The sequence below is a fragment of the Lolium rigidum genome, chromosome 3 (assembly GCF_022539505.1).
Source record: "Lolium rigidum isolate FL_2022 chromosome 3, APGP_CSIRO_Lrig_0.1, whole genome shotgun sequence".
NCBI lineage: Eukaryota > Viridiplantae > Streptophyta > Magnoliopsida > Poales > Poaceae > Lolium > Lolium rigidum.
Window position 1 is genome coordinate 348,698,145 of NC_061510.1, and position 18,565 is coordinate 348,716,709.

At 41.6% G+C, this 18,565-nt stretch overlaps 1 protein-coding gene across 2 annotated transcripts; it reads right to left on the reverse strand.

The window, feature by feature from the left end:
* Positions 1–15,484: 15,484 nt before the first annotated feature.
* On the reverse strand, positions 15,485–18,157 carry LOC124704030. Of its 2 annotated transcripts, none has more exons than XM_047236265.1 (4): positions 17,496–18,157; positions 16,740–16,887; positions 15,871–16,660; positions 15,485–15,791 (listed from the first exon to the last, which is right to left on the reverse strand). In XM_047236265.1, the coding sequence occupies exons 1-3, from the start codon at positions 17,837–17,839 to the stop codon at positions 15,872–15,874; spliced, it is 1,281 nt and encodes a 426-aa protein (XP_047092221.1). In that variant the 5' UTR covers positions 17,840–18,157; the 3' UTR covers positions 15,485–15,791; position 15,871. The 2 variants fall into 2 exon arrangements, with proteins under 2 accessions (XP_047092221.1, XP_047092220.1); XM_047236264.1 differs by having other exon boundaries at positions 16,740–16,923; positions 17,496–18,156.
* Positions 18,158–18,565: the final 408 nt, after the last annotated feature.

Below are 18,565 nucleotides of genomic sequence, written 5' to 3' on the forward strand. Positions count from 1 at the left end.
TGGAGATGGCTTCCGGGGGCACTTCCCCGTCCCGGCAGGGTGCCGGAACAGAGACTTCTATCCCCTGAAACGGAGTTTCGCGATGGTGGCGGCTCCCCTGGAGTCTTTCTGGAGTTTCGTCAATTGGTATCGAAGATTTAGGTCACCAGGGCTTAAATAGGCGAAGAGTCGGAGTCGGAGGGGCCACGGGGCCTCCTCACACTAGGGCGGCGCGCCCCCCTTGGGCCGCGCCGACCACACGTGTGGGGCCCCCAGGGCTCCCCTCTGGTCCCCCTTTGACTTTCTGGAAGGTTCCGGGAAAAATAAGATGTTGGGTCTTCGTTTCGTCGAATTCCGAGAATATTGCCCGAACAGCCTTTCTGGAACCAAAAACAACAGAAAACAGCAACTGGCCCTTCGGCATCTCGTTAATAGGTTAGTTCCGGAAAACTCATAAAAACATTATAAAGTGCAAGCAAAACATGTAAGTATTGTCATAAAACAAGCATGGAACATCAGAAATTATAGGTACGTTGGAGACGTATCAGCATCCCCAAGCTTAGTTCCCGCTCGCCCTCGAGTAGGTAAACGATAAAAAGAGTAATTTCTGTAGTGACATGCTACTTACATAACCTTGATCATACTATTATAAAGCATATGAGATGAATGCAGTGACTCAAGGCAATGATCTATAGTTGCTAACAAATAGATAACATATAGCAAAACTTTTCATGAATAGTACTTTCAAGACAAGCATCAAAAGTCTTGCATAAGAGTTAACTCATAAAGCAATAAATTCAAAGTAAAGGCATTGAAGCAACACGAGAGGAAGATTTAAGTTTCAGCAATTGCTTTCAACTTTCAACATGTATATCTCATGGATAATGGTCAACACAAAGTAATATGATGAATGCAAATAAGCAAGTATGTAAGAATCAATGCACAGTTGACACAAGTGTTTGCTTCTAAGATGGAAGGAAGTAGGTAAACTTGACTCAACATAAAGTAAAAGAAAGGCCCTTCGCAGAGGGAAGCAGGGATTAAATCATGTGCTAGAGCTTTTTAAGTTTTGAAATCATATAGAGAGCATAAAAGTAAAGTTTTTGAGAGGTGTTTGTTGTTGTCAACGAATGGTAGTGGGCACTCTAACTACCTCATCAACCAGACTTTCAAGAGCGGCTCCCATGAAGGACGTTATCTCTACCGAAGCAAGGTAGATCATTCCTCTTCTCTTTTGTTTACACATGTATTTTAGTTTTATTTATAGATGACACTCCTCCGAACCTTTTGCTTTCACAAGCCATGGCTAACCGAATCCTCAGGTGCCTTCCAACATTCACATACCATGAAGGAGTGTCTATTTGCAAAATTAAGTTGCTTACTGATGAATCAGGGCAAAACACGTGAAGAGAATTATTAATGAAAGTTGATTAATTGGGGCTGGGAACCCCGTTGCCAGCTCTTTTTTCAAAATTATTGGATAAGCGGATGTGCCACTAGTCCATTATGAAAATCTGTCAGGAGTAAATGACAAGATTGAAAGATAAACACCACATACTTCCTCATGAGCTATAAAACATCAACACAAATTGAGAAACATTTTGAAGGTTTAAAGGTAGCACATGAAGTATTTACTTGGAATGGCAGGAAATACCACATAGTAGGTAGATATGGTGGACAAAAATGGCATAGGTTTTGGATGCACGAGAAGCATTTCCTCTCAGTACAAGGCTTTGGCTAGCAAGGTTGTTTGAAGCAAACACAAGTATGAACCGATACAGCAAAACTTACATAAGAACATATCGCAAGCATTATAAAACTCTACACTGTCTTCCTTGTTGCTCAAACACTCTTACCAGAAAATATCTAGACCTTAGAGAGACCAATCATGCAAACCAATTTCAACAAGCTCTACGGTATTTCTCCACTAATAGGTTTAAACTACATGATGCAAGAGCTTAATCATGATCTACTTGAGAGCTCAAAACAATTTCCAATTATCAAATTATTCAAGACAATATGAAGCATTTCCTTTTTCCAACCAAATAGCGATAAATGCAATAGCTTCCAACTTTTATCATTGAACATTAAAAGTAAAACGAAGAACACAAGTGTTCATATGAAAAAGCGGAGCGTGTATCTCTCCCACACAAGGATTGCTAGGATCCAATCTTATTCAAACAAAAACAAAAATAAAAGCACACAGACGCTCCAAGTAAAGCACATAAGATGTGACCGAATAAAAATATAGTTTCAATAGAAGAACCTGATAAGTTGATGAAGAAGGGGATGCCTTGGGCATCCCCAAGCTTAGACGCTTGAGTCTTCTTGAAATATGCAGGGATGAACCACGGGGGGCATCCCCAAGCTTAAACTTTTCACTCTTCTTGATCATATATCATCCTCCTCTCTTGACCCTTGAAAACTTCCTTCACACCAAACTTCTCATAAACTTCATTAGAGGGGTTAGTACTAAAAAACTTGAATCCACCTTGGCCCTGTAGTGACACATTGCAAGAACTCAATAAAACATTAGCTACAGCTCTCCCGTCTAGAAAGCCTCACTTAAAGTCCACAAGAGACAATGCAAAAAACAGAGACAGAATCGTCAAAACAGAACAGCTAGTAAACACGAATTTTTAAGAGGTACTTCCGTTGCTCAAATTAGAAAACTCAAAACTAATGAAAGTTGCGTACATATCCGTGGATCACCGACGTAAAGTGGCAGATTTTTCTGAGTTACCTACAGAGAATCATACCCAGATTTGTGACATCAAGAAATCTGTTTACTGCGAGAAATCCAAATCTAGCATCAACCTTCTATTAGAGACTTCACTTGGCACAACATTGCAATAAAATAAAGATAAGGAGAGGTTGCTACAGTAGTAACAACTTCCAAAACACAACAAAATAGTAGCAAAATAAAGACATGGGTTATCTCCCAAGAAGTGCTTTCTTTATAGCCATTAAGATGGGCTCGGCAGATTTTAATGATGCACTCGCAAGAAATAAGAGTTGAAGCAAAAGAGAGCATCAAGAAGCAAATTCAAAACACATTTAAGTCTAACCCACTTCCTATGCATAGGAATCTTGTACACAAATAAATTCATGAAGAACAAAGTGACAAGCATAAGAAGGTAAAACAAGAGTAACTTCAAAATTTTCAGCATATAGAGAGGTGTTTTAGTACCATGAAAATTTCTACAACCATATTTTCCTCTCTCATAATAATTTTCAGTATCTTCATGAACAAACTCAACAACATAACTATCACATAAAGCATGTCTTTCATGATCCATAAACACATAATTTCTATCAAGCTCAAAAATAATAGGATCAAAACTTTCAAACTCACTTTTATCAATAATATAACAAGATGATTGATCAATCTCAAAAGATATGGGACTCATAGATAAAGTCAAGAACTCTCCAATCCCATTTTCATTAGTAGTACAATTAATAGTATCAAGTAACATAGGACCATCATCTAGAGATTTATCATAAACATTTGCCAAGCAAAACTCTTTAGTACCATGCATTTCGACATCAGGCACAAACAAAGCATTATCATAAGATTTATCAATATAGCATGGATTATCATAGATAATAGTAGCATCATTATTCTCACAAGTTTTACTCATAGGGAATATTTCAAGAGAATCCACAGGAACATAACATTCAACCTCCTTTGGTAAGCATGGAGGACAATCAAATAGTGTAAGAGATAAAGAGTTACTCTCATTTGAAGGTTGGCATGGGTAGCTAATCCATTCTTCCTCCTTTTGTTCATCACTCTCCTCTTCTTTTTCATCCAATGAGCTTTCAGGTTCATCAATTTCCTCCTCTTTTTCATCCAATGAGCTTTCAGGTTCATCAATTTCTTCTTCCACTGGTTCCCTGCAAATTGTGAGTGCATTCTTGTGCATTAATGAGTCTCTCTTTATAATCAATGATATAAGGATTATCACTCGTAGCTTTCTATGCAAAAATTAAGGATAGAAGAGACATAATCTTTAAGGTCCTTACAAACAGCACAAGTTTCATAATTTCTAGCAATGAAGGATTCAATCTCAGAAGCTCCCATAAACAAAACAAATTGTTCTACTTCTTCGAACCCAAAATGAATGTAGTTATTCCAATTATTGTTCTTAATTAAAACTTACTCACTAAAGCCACATTGAAATTTAAGATGTTTAGTATCCTGTTTAGAGCAACAGTTTATATCATGGCGTTTAAGCAAGATTTTAGCAATTATATTTAATTTTTCTATCACAGCACTCATAACTTTTCCCGTTCTTGATTCTCTATAATTATTATACAATTCAATAAGCTCCAAATAGGTTGTAGGTTCTCCCATAATAGCAGTTTTTAATTTTTCGGTTTTTCAAATTTTTATGGATTTTTGGGTATATGAGGAAAGTAAAACAAAACAAAAACAAACTAGACAAAAGTAAACTAAGCAAAATAATACTAGACAGAAATAAACTAAGCACAAATAAACTAGACAAAAGTAAACTAAGCAAAACAAAACAAAGTAAAATAGAGAGAGAGGTAGAGTGTACTCCCCAGGTGAACTTATGAGTAGAGCTATGCCTCCCCGGCAACGGCGCCAGAAAATAGTCTTGATAACCCACAAGTATAGGGGATCGCAACAGTCTTCGAGGGAAGTAAAACCCAAATTTATGGATTCGACACAAGGGGAGGTAAAGAATACTTATAAGCCTTAACAACTGATTTGTCAATTCAGCTGCAGCTGGAAAAGCACTAGCAACAGGGGTGATGTGAAAGTAGCAGTAATATGAGAGCAGATAGTAACGATAACACAACGACGAGTAATAGTAACACAGAGGCAATGGCACCAGAAAATAGTTGATACTACTTCCAATGTCATATAGAAACGAGTATATGATGATGAGAGATGGACCGGGGTTCCTAGCTATCTGCACTAGTGGTAACTCTCCAATAACAAGTGTTGGGTGAACAAATTACAGTTGGGCAATTGATAGGATTGAAATAGCATTAAGACAGAACATCAAGATTATTAATCATGTAGGCATGTTTTCCATATATAGTCATACGTGCTCGCAATGAGAAACTTGTACAACATCTTTTGTCCTACCAGCCGGTGGCAGCCGGGCCCCTAGGGAATCTACTTGGAAATTAAGGTACTCCTTTTAATAGAGCACCGGAGCAAAGCATTAACACTCCGTGAAAACATGTGATCCTCATATCTAAGCCTTCCCCTCCGAGTTGTCCCAATTTCTGTCACTTTGGGGCCTTTGGTTCCGGACATAGACATGTGCATACAACTTGTAGATACAATCTAAGCAATAATTATAGAGCTCAAATCTAAGATCATGCCACTCGGGCCCTAGTGACAAGCATTAAGCATAACAAGATTGGAGCAACAATAACTTCATAAACTTTGTAGATAGACAATCATAATGTAACAATCCATCGGATCCCGACAAACACAACACCGATTACATCAGATGAATCTCAATCATGTAAGGCAGCTCATGAGATCATTGTATTGAAGTACATGGGGGAGAGAGTACCAACTAGCTACAGCTAGAACCCGTAGTCCATGGGGGAACTACTCACGGAGCATGATGGAGGCGATGGCGTTGATGGAGATGGCTTCCGGGCACTTCCCCGTCCCGGCAGGGTGCCGGAACAGAGACTTCTGTCCCCCGAAACGGAGTTTCGCGATGGTGGCGGCGCCCCTGGAGTCTTTCTGGAGTTTCGTCAATTGGTATCGAAGATTTAGGTCATCAGGGCTTAAATAGGCGAAGAGTCGGAGTCGGAGGGGCCACGGGGCCTCCTCACACTAGGGTGGCGCGCCCCCCCTTGGGCCGCGCCGACCACACGTGTGGGGCCCCCAGGGCTCCCCTCCGGTCCCCTTTGACTTTCCGGAAGGTTCCGGGAAAAATAAGAGGTTGGGTCTTCGTTTCGTCGAATTCGAGAATATTGCCCGAACAGCCTTTTCGGAACCAAAAACAGCAGAAAACGAGAGCTGGCCCTTCGGCATCTCGTTAATAGGTTAGTTCCGAAAAACTCATAAAAACATTATAAAGTGCAAGCAAAACATGTAAGTATTGTCATAAAACAAGCATGGAACATCGAAATTATAGGTACGTTAGAGACGTATCAGACGATGTGCTTAATGGGAAGGTTGAAGAGATCTCCCAAAAGCTGGATGCTACTCATGTGACCATCACTACAATGCAAGATCAAATGACGGATGTACAACGCAGTCTTGCTGATTTGCGTTTGGCTGTTGAGAATTTGACCGCGCAACAACAACAAGAAGATGACGAAGATCCTGAGCTTCAAGATGACGCACACAATGCTCGTGATGCGCCACGTGGTCATCGTCCTCGTGGTTGGGTTCCACTTGGCCGCAATGGTCGTGGACAAGATGAGGAAGATGGGTTGGGTAAGCCCAAGTTTTCTATCCCCAAGTTTGAAGGAGGAGCTGATGTTGAAGAATACCTCACTTGGGAGCTCAAGATTGAGAAGTTGTGGAGCTTACATCCACATTATACTGAAGACCGGAAGATCAAGCTTGCTTCTTCCGAATTTGATGGCTATGCTTTGCGTTGGTGGGATGCTTTTGTTCGTAATCGAGACGAGGATGGTGAGCAGCCTATACGCACATGGCGTGCCATGAAGGAGGCAAAGACTTCGCGTTTTGTGCCTACAAATTACTTGCGGAATATATATGATAAGCTGACTTTATTGCGACAAGGTGTGAAGACTGTGGATGAATACTACATGGAGATGGAGATGCTTATGCAGCGTGGCCGTGTCCGTGAGTCTCTCGAGATGACAATGCAGCATTTCCTCAATGGTTTGAAGTATGATATCAAAGGCATTGTTCGTCACTACAGCTACACCAATATGAATCAATTGTTACATCATGCAAGAGAAGCTGAATCACAGTTGGCTGACGAAGCAAAGATCAAAGGTCGAGCTCCAGGAGGTGGGCGTTTCACACCCCGCGCGGCACCATCTTCGGCGTCGGTGCCTTCGACGCGCTCCGCCCCTTACTCTACTCCGCCTAGTAAGCCGGTCTCCAATGTGTCTAACACAAAGAAGTCCGAATCTGCTGCCAGTACGAGTGGCTCTAATGTGTCTACTGCGCGTAACCGTTATATGGTTTGTCATACATGTGGTGGCAAGGGTCACTTCAAGAGAGATTGTCCTAACCGCAAAGTTATGATTATCAATGAGGACAATGAATACGAGACTGGAGATGATGTTGATCCTAATGCTCCAGACGATGATGACTATGACACTGATGGTGAAGATGCATATCCGTCTGATGCTCGCACCATTGTTGTGTCGCGAGCGTGCTCTTAATGTGTTGCCTAGTGCATCTACTCAGCGCTGCAATTTGTTCCAAACAAAGGCTTTAGTTGGTCTCGACAAGGCTTGCAAGGTCATTATTGATGGCGGGAGTTGCCGCAATTTAGCAAGCAAGGAGTTATGTACCAAGCTGAAGTTGAAGTATCTACCGCACCCGCATCCATACTATATTCAGTGGTTGAGCGACAATGGTGAGATGAAGGTAAACCACATGGTGCGTGTTGAGTTTGCTTTTGGACCGTATAAGGATTGCATTGATTTTGATGTCGTTCCTATGACGGTGTGTCACCTACTATTGGGACGGCCTTGGCTATATGACCGTTCTGTGCAACACAATGGCCGTGCTAATACATATCACTTGGAGTTCAAGGGCAAGAAAATTAATTTACAGCCTATGACACCACAGCAAATTGTCAATGAGTCTCGTCAGAAAATTGAAGTCAACTTTGAGGATGCTTCATTAGATAGGCGAGAGAATTGTAATGTTGTGAGTGATATAACGAAAAGTGAGAGAGTGAATTCCTTAGTCTCATTAGCCACCAAAGAAGACATGAGAGAATTTAGTGAGGATCCTACAGCCATGCCTCTTGTGCTCTTGTACAGGGGTACGGTTTTGGTTTCTAACGACATGACCCCTCTTCCTCTTGGTGTTTCTAATGTTTTCCAGGAATTTGGCGACGTGTTTCCGGACGAGATAACCGCAGGACTTCCACCATTGCGAGGTATTGAGCATCAAATTGACTTGATTCCCGGAGCTTCGCTACCCAATCGGGCACCATATAGAACGAAGCCCGAAGAGACGAAGGAGATACAAAAGCAAGTACAAGCGCTACTCGACAAAGGTTATATCCGCATAAGCCTTAGTCCTTTTGTTGTTCCTGTTATTCTTGTTCCTAAGAAAGATGGTACATGGCGTATGTGCGTAGATTGTAGAGCGATAAACAACATTACTATTCGATATCGTCATCCTATTCCCGTTTAGAAGATATGCTAGATGAATTGAGTGGTGCTGCTGTTTTCACTAAAATTGATTTGCGTAGTGGTTATCATCAAATTAGGATGAAAGAAGGGGATGAGTGGAAAACCGCCTTTAAAGCAAAATTTGGTTTATATGAGTGGTTAGTAATGCCTTTTGGTTTAACTAATGCACCTAGCACTTTCATGAGACCGATGAACCATGTTTTGCGTGATTTTATTGGCAAGTTTGTGGTTGTGTATTTTGATGACATATTAATCTACAGCCGCAATGAATCTGATCATATTATACATCTTCGACATGTTTTGCAAGTGTTGCGTGATAGTAAACTCTATGGAAATCTTGCGAAGTGCACATTTTGCAAAGATAAGGTCATATTTCTGGGTTATGTTGTCTCTAAGCATGGAGTAGAAGTAGATGTGTCTAAAATTGAAGCTATTCAAAATTGGCCTACTCCCATGAATGTGAGTCAAGTAAGAAGTTTTCATGGTCTAGCTGGGTTTTATCGCCGTTTTGTGCCTAATTTTTCTACTATTGCTGCACCTTTGAATGAATTGACTAAAAAGGGTGTTGCATTTGAGTGGGGCGTTGCCCAAGATCATGCTTTTGATGAACTGAAACGATTGTTAACTTCTGCACCATTGCTTGCACTTCCTGATTTCAATAAGCAATTTGAGATTGAATGTGATGCTAGTGGTATTGGAATTGGTGGTGTGTTGATGCAAGAGGGTCGCCCAATTGCATATTTTTCTGAGAAATTTTCTGGTGCTAAGTTGAACTATCCAATATATGATAAAGAATTGTATGCTTTAATTAGAGTTCTTGAGGTTTGGCAACATTATTTGTGGCCAAAAGAATTTATCATACATTCTGATCATGAAGCTTTGAAATATCTGAAAGCCCAATCTACTTTGCATAGGCGTCTTGCTAAGTGGGTTGAGTTCATTGAGTCTTTTCCATACATTATTAAGCATAAGAAAGGAAAAGATAATATTGTTGCTCGATGCTCTATCTAGGAAGACTATGCTATTAACCCATCTTGATGTTAAAATTCCTGGATTAGAGGTGTTATGTGATTTATATGCGACTGATCATGATTTTGCTGAACCGTACCGCTTGGTGTTATGGGTAAAGCATGGGAAAAGTATCACATACACGATGGGTTCTTGTTTCGAGCTAACAAACTATGTGTTCCAGAATCGTCTGTGTGTTTGCTCTTATTGCAGGAATCACATGCTGGAGGTTTGATGGGTCACTTTGGGCGTGAGAAGACGCTACTCATGCTTGCTGATCATTTTTATTGGCCAAAGATGAGGCGGGATGTGGACAGGTATGTGAAGAGGTGCATTACTTGCAACAAGTCCAAGTCCAAGCTGAAGGCTCATGGTTTGTATACTCCGTTACCGGCACCTACTACACCTTGGGAAGATATTAGTATGGATTTTGTGTTGGGTTTGCCGCGTATTAAAAGAGGCCATGATTCTATATTTGTGGTAGTGGACAGATTTTCTAAGATGTCACACTTTATTGCCTGCCACAAAAGCGACGATGCGTCGCATATTGCTAACTCTGTTTTTCGGGGAGATTGTTCGACTACATGAAGTCCCGAAGACTATTGTTTCGATCGTGATGTGAAGTTCATGAGCTACTTACGGAAGACACTTTGGGGAAAGCTAGGGACAAAGCTACTGTTCGGTACTACTTGTCATCCCCAAGCCGATGGTCAAAGCGAGGTGGTGAATCGAACCTTGTCACAACTGCTGAGATCCATGATCAAGAAGAACCTGAAGGAGTGGGAAGAGTGTTTGCCGCATGTAGAGTTTGCTTACAACAGGGCGGTACATTCTACCACGGATCTATGTCCTTTTGAGGTGGTGTATGGTTTCAAACCCATTACTCCACTTGACTTGTTGCCTTTGCCCATACAAGAGAGAGTTAATATGGAGGCATCCAAGAGGGCAGATTTTGTGCGTAAGATCCATGTGAAGACTAAAGAGTTGATCGAGAAGAAAGGCAAGAACAATGCTGCAAGGATGAACAAGAAGCGCAAAGAGATGTTGGTCAAGCCTGGTGATATGGTCTGAGTACATTTTCGCAAGGATAGGTTCCCGAAGCTGCGGAAGTCTAAGTTGAAGCCTCGTGGTGCTGGTCCTTACAAAGTGCTTGCCAAGATCAATGATAATGCATACTCGATAGATCTTCCGAGTTGATGAGTTTGGTGTCGGTAATTCTTTCAATGTTGCTGATTTGACACCATATGACGGAAGACCTTGGAGCGTCGAGGTTGACGCCTTTTGAAGGGGAGATGATGAGGACATCCCTACTACACCACTACCTCCGTTATTGATAAATGAAGATGAACCTGCTGTGAAGCTCAAGTTCAATGAAGTTCGGATTGGACCAATTACAAGGGCTCGTGCGAAGTTACTTAAACAACAGGTGAACTTGTTTCTAAACGGTACTTTGATTGATGAGAACTTTATACTGCCTAAGTCCTATTACTTATGTATCATCGGGTATCAAGAGGAGACGAGCATCGCACGACGAGTAGAGGAGCAGGCTGGACATGAAGACGGACGTCAAGATGGACGTGAAGCTGGACATGGAGCTGGACATGAAGATATCTCATGGACGCGCGAGGGAGGAGCGGGAGGCATGCGCGAGAGGAGAAGACTGACGTCCGGGCCGGTCCAGGCACCCGGTTAGACCGGCCTCCGGACCGGCCAGCCCGGTCCCCGGCCCGATTGACCGGCCGCCAACCGGATGGGATGCATCGTACTCGGGCAAAACCGGAAAGTTGTGAAGTTTCCGGTTGCCGACCGGTTGACCGGATGCCGGACCGGCCGACCCGGTCCACGACCCGGTTGACCGGATTCCGGACCGGATTCGTCCGAGTCCGTCTCGACCAGATCTATTACGGGTCGGTTATTCTTGCTTTTCGACCGTAGTCGTCTCGACGCCTATATAAGTGCCCAGGACGCCCCCCTAGCTGCTTGAGACCACGTTTAAGATAAACCCTAGTTCTTAGTTGTTTGCTCTAGCAAAACTATTGAATCCCTACACCATATTGCTTGATATTGTGTAGATCCTGAAAAAGTCTTGTGTGATCTCGTTGTTCCATTGGGAATTAGACGGTTGCAACTTACCGCTTCGTGGTCGGCGGCTACGTGCGCAAGTGTGTGGAGTTGCGAATATCTTGCGGGGTTGAAAGGCTGTTGCATTGGCGGCAGGGACCAATCGAGAGATCTCGTTGCGTCATACAAGTTATCATCCACTTCATCGTCGTGTTTCTCCGCTGCCATCACCCCGTGATCATCATCACCACCGTTGCTTACTGAGAAGATCGAGCCACCCCTTATCATTACTAAAATTAAATGTTAAGATAATACTATCCCGTTTCAGTGAATGAGGCCTATTTTTTTTCTTAAAAAAAGTCGAAGACTGCTAAGTGTAACCAAGTTTCAAGAAAAATTCATTGACATGTGCAATAGAAAATCAATATTGTACATAGGGAACTATATTTTTCAAATAATATCTATATGATATTGTAGGTTTTGACAGCTTTAATTAAGATTTTGGTCAAATTTACTTTGCCTAGCTTCTTGAAAACAATACACGTCTTATTCATTGAAACAAAGGGAGTACAAGAAAAAAGTTCACACATGGTTTTCTACACAATTAGGATACACATGACATATAAAAAAGGATTAGGAAAGAGATAAATGACAAGTTACATAGTCATGTATGACTACTAAATACCTAAGGTGACGGAGGCTGATCTAAAAACTATGGCGTCATACATACATGTGGGTTAAAGATATCATCTGTTACCTGCTCCGAACGCAAAAGCACGTCACTGAAAACAGCTAGTGGCGTTCCTCTCTCTCTATACAAAACCACAATCAGAGGCAGTGTCCACTAAATAGTGCTACTATTTAGTGGATTATTTGTACTACTGTTGATGATTATGAATAGATCGATGGATTTTTCGCAAAAAAAAAGTGCTACTATGAGAAAGCGTGCATCAATCCACCGTTCGTTATCTTATGGAAATATGGGCCACATTTTCTAGTTTTGTTGTACTATGCAACGACAGCGGAGGACTGAAAACAATATGAGGTGGCTGATACAAGAGAACAGAAGCGCTAAAATTGATGGGTAATTTAAAACACCAAATACACAATTTGAAGGAGGTTTTTTTTGCACAAAAACATGGATATATAGATAAACATGTTGGGGGAGCCTGACCCTTGCCTCCTCCGTTGGTAGTAGGTGTTATCCTCGAATATATTACATAATGTTTCATTTGCGAAAACTCAAAATGAAGAACGTGCTCCATGCAGCATCTCTATGCCAAAATGTACCACAAAGTAGTTTTTTTTTTTGGGAACAATGGTATAGTGATTTTTCCAAAAAGAACTAAAAGGGTATGCATTGGGGTGGCTTTAGACCCTTGTGTTCGGAAAGGTGATCTTAGCTTGACAATCACTCACAACATCATGTCATCCTCACCGATAGTTGTTGTTCCTATGGAGCAGTGTTGATAGTGATTAAGAAGCATATGGAGATGTTCGATGATGAGATGCTGCAGCTCGAGTGCAAATCAAGCTGTCAAGTGTGATTCCACTGTCGAGAACTTCTAGTTCCAACTCCGAGAGAAAGTTTGAACTGCAAATCTCCATATGAGTTGGAAGTTGTATTTAAGTGCGGCTGTATATTCTCCGAATCCAACTATTTGTGTCCATTGTTTATCATCAATAGGTATATGCCATAGATTATGGACCTGCATGCGAATAAAAGTGGGGGTCTTCAAACTCACAAGCACATCCCGACGGTTGATATGAGTGAAGTGCGATGAAATGATTTTCATTTTGAGAACCCACACCAAATTCTAATATGTTGTTAATAACCTTGAACAAAATACGTAGAGAGAAGTATGCATTTTTTTCTGCTCAACGTTCTTATTTGACTTTTCAATTGTCTATAATGTTAGGAACAAAATAAAACAAATGATTTATGCATGTGGATGAAAGAAACAAAATAATAGGACAAGGAACCGATGATTTCTTGTGGCGTGTCAAAATGACTTTTCATGAACAAAGTAATTAGCTTTAGGAATTTTTGTATTTAAATTACATAAGATGGATGTTATAAGTTATATATTGGGGTTATTGGTTGTTACCATAAGTGATTGCATGCTTCTCGTCGATGATTGTTGGGACGGAGTGAGCTTAAGCCACCCATGATTTTCGAACCCTCGATTTTGGTATCTACATATAATACAAGATGTGGGGTTCAACAAGGTGATGAAAAAGTCGGAAAGGGACTCAAATAGCAACTTTGTGGTGACTATGATGATGGTGCGTGTGAAGAGACCCTCGGCACCAAGTTTGCCTGCGGCGAGTGTTGTTGAAGTTGCCACCCCTCTTGCATTGGTAGGAGAGGAAGGGAGCATCATGCATAAGGCCACTAGCCATCTATTGTTCGCTATCCTTTCTTAAGACTACCATCGTCATTGAACATATTCTCAAAATGTTTGGTATAAGTAGGATCTTCATAGCCTAAGTACAACACAATCAAAGTCAAACTCTTGTCGGTGGCACAGGGTTGTGTCTGAAGAAATTGGACAAGAGACTTGAGGTTTCCTTACTGATCCCGTGCATAAAATCTGGGAACTGATTTACGGTACAACCTCCTATAGCCATTATAGACTGAAAATAAGGGGGTTTTGTGTTAAAAAAGGACTTGCGCTAATTACCGTGCAGAAAATCTATAGGCATTATAGATTGAAATGGAGGGAGTATACCATAGAATGTCGAACCAGATTCTAGTGTTGGTTTAAATTCGTATGCTTCACTTAAATAATAACTATTTTTTCAAAGACTCACCAACACTAACTATATGTGGTCAAGCATACCAACAATTTAAGTAGCCCAGTGAGTATACTTATTTTTAGGACCTCCGTATTGGTTTAACAGACGCGCACGTAGTTCAAAAATTTGCTTTGACCATTATTTTAGTCAATAAAATATAGAATATATATCATAAAAATCATATCGTTGGAAATCTTGTTTGAATACAAATCTAATGGTATAGATTTAGTAGACATATAATTTATATTTGGTTGACCAAATTAATGGTCAAACTTTGTCTTAAACTGCGTGTGCTCCTGTTAAACCGATACGGAGTATATGGGTACATTAATTAACCTTGTATATAAGCTGGAAAATATGTCTAAGTCCCGTAAACTCCGTTAGCAATAGCTCCTCCTATGCTCTATATATTGTCGGCATAACTGCATCATACTTGCACTCCTTTTTATTTCTTTATGTCAACAATAACGGGTGATATATTCACTACAGTCTAGCAAATATTATTGATACGACGCATAGTGGTGTACTTGTTGATCGAGTTATTGAAACGAGTATACCTACCTATTTGGTCGAGTTATTACTTATTGTTCTACTTCTCATCCTACTATGTAAACCTTATATATATGTCCTGTAAACGAGCAGAGAAAGGAATACAAGGAGCGACAGACAATCCACACTGAGCATGCTGACCTGAGTAGTGGTGTGCTTGTTGAGTCTTGTGCGTAATTTCCTTTGCCGTTTTTCCTCTTAAAAAATCCATGCCGTGTAGATGAGCTTTGGAGTAAGCTAATCCACTAGGCATCCAACTCATAGTCCATGTACTTTACAGGAAACCACACATATGAGGTTGGGAGGCATCTGGAAAAGAAAACTGGAAAAATACGATGGGATATTCAGGAGTTGAGACCCCAGCTGTGTAAGTACAAGTGAGAGAACATGACTCCCAAATCACGGAGCAACGGTTTGCTGGACGCGCGGGAACATCTGCTGGAACACAGAAAGTTGGTCTTTAGGCTGTGGTAGAAGAGACAATGGTTCCTCAACCACACCTCTCGATATCTTAGAGCAAGGGCAATAGAACAGCCGGCTGCTGGCTATATGACCATGCCATGTCAGCTAACCGGCAGCTTAAAGCCACATACGTATAGTAGGCTGACTGTTATGATGGCTATATTAGTATTTAATGATTGCATGCATATACCATCTGTTGTGATCCATTGTGAACTGCACCTTTGTAGCCAATATACCATTCACGCCATCAAGATATACAAGGCAAGCTGATTCATAAGCAAATAACAAACAAATGCTAAATAAGATCCGTGACAAACAATTCATTATAGGTTTGATCTTGACGATAAGGAGAGACAAGCTAATATCACATAACACCATGACATCGACACTTAAAACATTACATGACTGTTTAGAACAAAGAGTGTGTACTGTTTAGAACAAAGAGTGAACCAAACAAAATACTAAATACGGTCTCCAGCAAAAGGACATTAGTTTGATCTTGACAACGATAAAGGCACAAAGCCATTGTTCGAGCTTCGGTACAAAGGAACAACTAACCATTCATCAACAACCTTCAACCACTGTATGGGGAAAAAGGAAACATCAATAACTAGTAGAATTAGTTGACCAGATTGTTGAAATAAGGACATCACCGTATACCTTAGTCAGTATTGCCAAATAACCTCTCCCTGAAACACTTCAATGCCAACACGTGCTCAGATCTCACATCTTCGGGCATTTGAGTTGTGTCTTGCATCATCAACGGCCGATAAGTCTCTAGCATGACTGACTCCTTGCGATCTTTAGCTCCAACGCACGCAAGCTTCCGAGCTTCAAGATTCTCACTAGACACACGCCTTTGTGTCTCTAACATCTCTTTGCGGCCTTCATTTGCTGCAGTCTGAGCATCTACAAACTTGCTAAGCTCATCGTCAAGATCTATTATACAACTTTCACCCTTTCTTTTTCGTTTCCGCTGCTCCTTAGCTTGCTTGCCACCCGGTGGTCGTTCATCTCGAGCATCGTCTAGAGTGAAATGCTTCCCCACTTCATCATCAACACTAAACTTTCTCCTCTCTGGCTCCAGATCTTCAAGGCGCTCCAAATATGCATCCCATTTTGGTTCCTTTTTGAGAACCTCCCAACAATGATGAAACATAAATGGGCCATCTTCTTTGTGATCTTCCTCATAAGTTTGCATTGCCCTCTTCTTCAAATCTACATCAGATTCGCCACTAGCATACAAAGCATTAGCCTCCTTCCAGCTTGCACAAAACCATGCAACCTTTTTCTTAATTTTTGCAAAGCGATCCTTCACATGCTTGACTAGCCTTGCCCTGTTTTTTGGGGTGGTACTGTTGTAGACAGCAGCAACCTCTTTCCAATATTGCTCGTTCTTCCGGTAATTTGATTGGATTGGATCGTTTGAATTATTCAACCAAGCACTGACCTATGATATTACCAGAAGGGGTTTATTGTTGTGCTAGTAATGTAATACATGGAGCCAGCATGCAAAAAAAAAATCTTACCAATCTAAGATCCTCCTCTTTTGTCCATAGCAAGCGTTTTTCAGTCCTTGTACAATCATCACCATTGGCGTTATCGCCAACATTGATTGGCTGCGATGAAGTTCCATTTTCCACAGCCTGTGTGTGGCTTGATGTGTTCGCAAAGAAACTGGGGAAATCACCAGGTGAATGAGAATCAAATCCCCTGCTCAAGCAATTGATGATCAAACCATTAACTTCATATCATTTATTTTACTCGCTATTGCAGGTAATTTTTAAGATCAGTTCACTTGTTTAAAAAGAATTATAAGAGGACAGATTATATGCTTATATAGACCACTAACAATTTATTTTACTGTCTATAGAGTACAATTCTATACACATTCAAATTTAATCAATCCTCTGTGCCATATATACTGCAATTTTAGTGAATACAGTTTTATATAGTCTGTAACATTAGTGCTAAAACCCATTCACTCCTACTTGTTCACCTTGGTAAACATATACACTAGTTCAGTTCATGCATGCCCAACACGGAAATAATCAAGCATCATGTTGCAATTAGCACAAAAAGCCCCAACACTCTTATTAGAGCCATCTCGTGCGTATTAGATTCAGTAAGCTAGCAGCAAATTAGTACTCAATATCCATGCGTATTAGATTCAGTAAGCTAGCAGCAAATTAGTACTCAATATCCATGCGTATTAGATTCAGTAAGCTACCAGAAAATTACTACTCAATATTTTAACTAAACAAGATGGAGGCAACAGCACATACCAAGCTTGCAGATTATACGCCTCAAGATTCCCAGCCGGGGGTGTAGGTTGTGCTGAGCCACCAGTTCCAGCAGGCGGTGTCCACCAAGAACCTTGAGCCAAAAAATCGCTCGGTTGAGCTACCCCAGCGAGCCAGCACGGTGGGGAGGAGGCTGCCATGGACTGTGGTGGTCGTGGTGGTAACCATGAGCCACTTGCAAACATGGAAGGGATGGCCGGCAGCGGGATGGATTGAGCCATTGCCGGAGGGACGGGCTGAGCTGCTGGTGGCTGGACGGGTTGAGCCGTCGGCCATGGGGATTCCGGAGGCACCGGTGCAGTTGTCCTCTTGGACTTTCCGGCCATCTCGCTGTGGGCGCCGCCGGCACTCTTGGCGTCTAGGGTTCTTGTGCCTATTTGGGGATAATTTTGGTGGATTGGCAGTGATTTGACAGGGGGGCTTGATTTGTAGGGGAGGCAGGGAGATTTGGCGCGGCGGAGGCCGATTTGCCGCGGGAAGGAACCGATTTGGCGCGGCGGAGGTCGATTTGCCGCGGGAAGGAATCGATTTGGCGCGAATTGATGGGGACGCACGGGATCTAGAGGAAGAAGGAAGCGCCTGCCTAGCGTCGGCACACGGGCTGCAAGCGGGCTATTTTCTCTCGATGCGTGCGCTGTAGCCGGGCGACAGACGAAACGCTCGCTGTGCTCTCTTTCCTCCTTTCTCTCTCTCCCACGTAGGATTTTAATGACGTGGCAATCAATATAGCCTGCTGAGTAGACCTTATTATACTTGCTCTTAGCACTACACCTTTGTTAATTAGTTGTCCCACGGGAGAGAGATTTGAGGCGTAATATAGTTCCGTCTTACAGCTAGCAACATTAATTGTCATGACGAGAATGCAGTGCTTGCCAGTACCCATGGATTGCAGTGCCAACTGATTGTTTTCCACCTCGGGTTATTGATAATGTGCTCCGGCTTAGATTGAGGGGGTGCGATTATGAAAAACAAATTCTGAGAGTAAAATTGTAATTATTCATTATGGAAAAAATCGATCTAATAGTTATTCTTAAAATACTAGCACTTCCGAA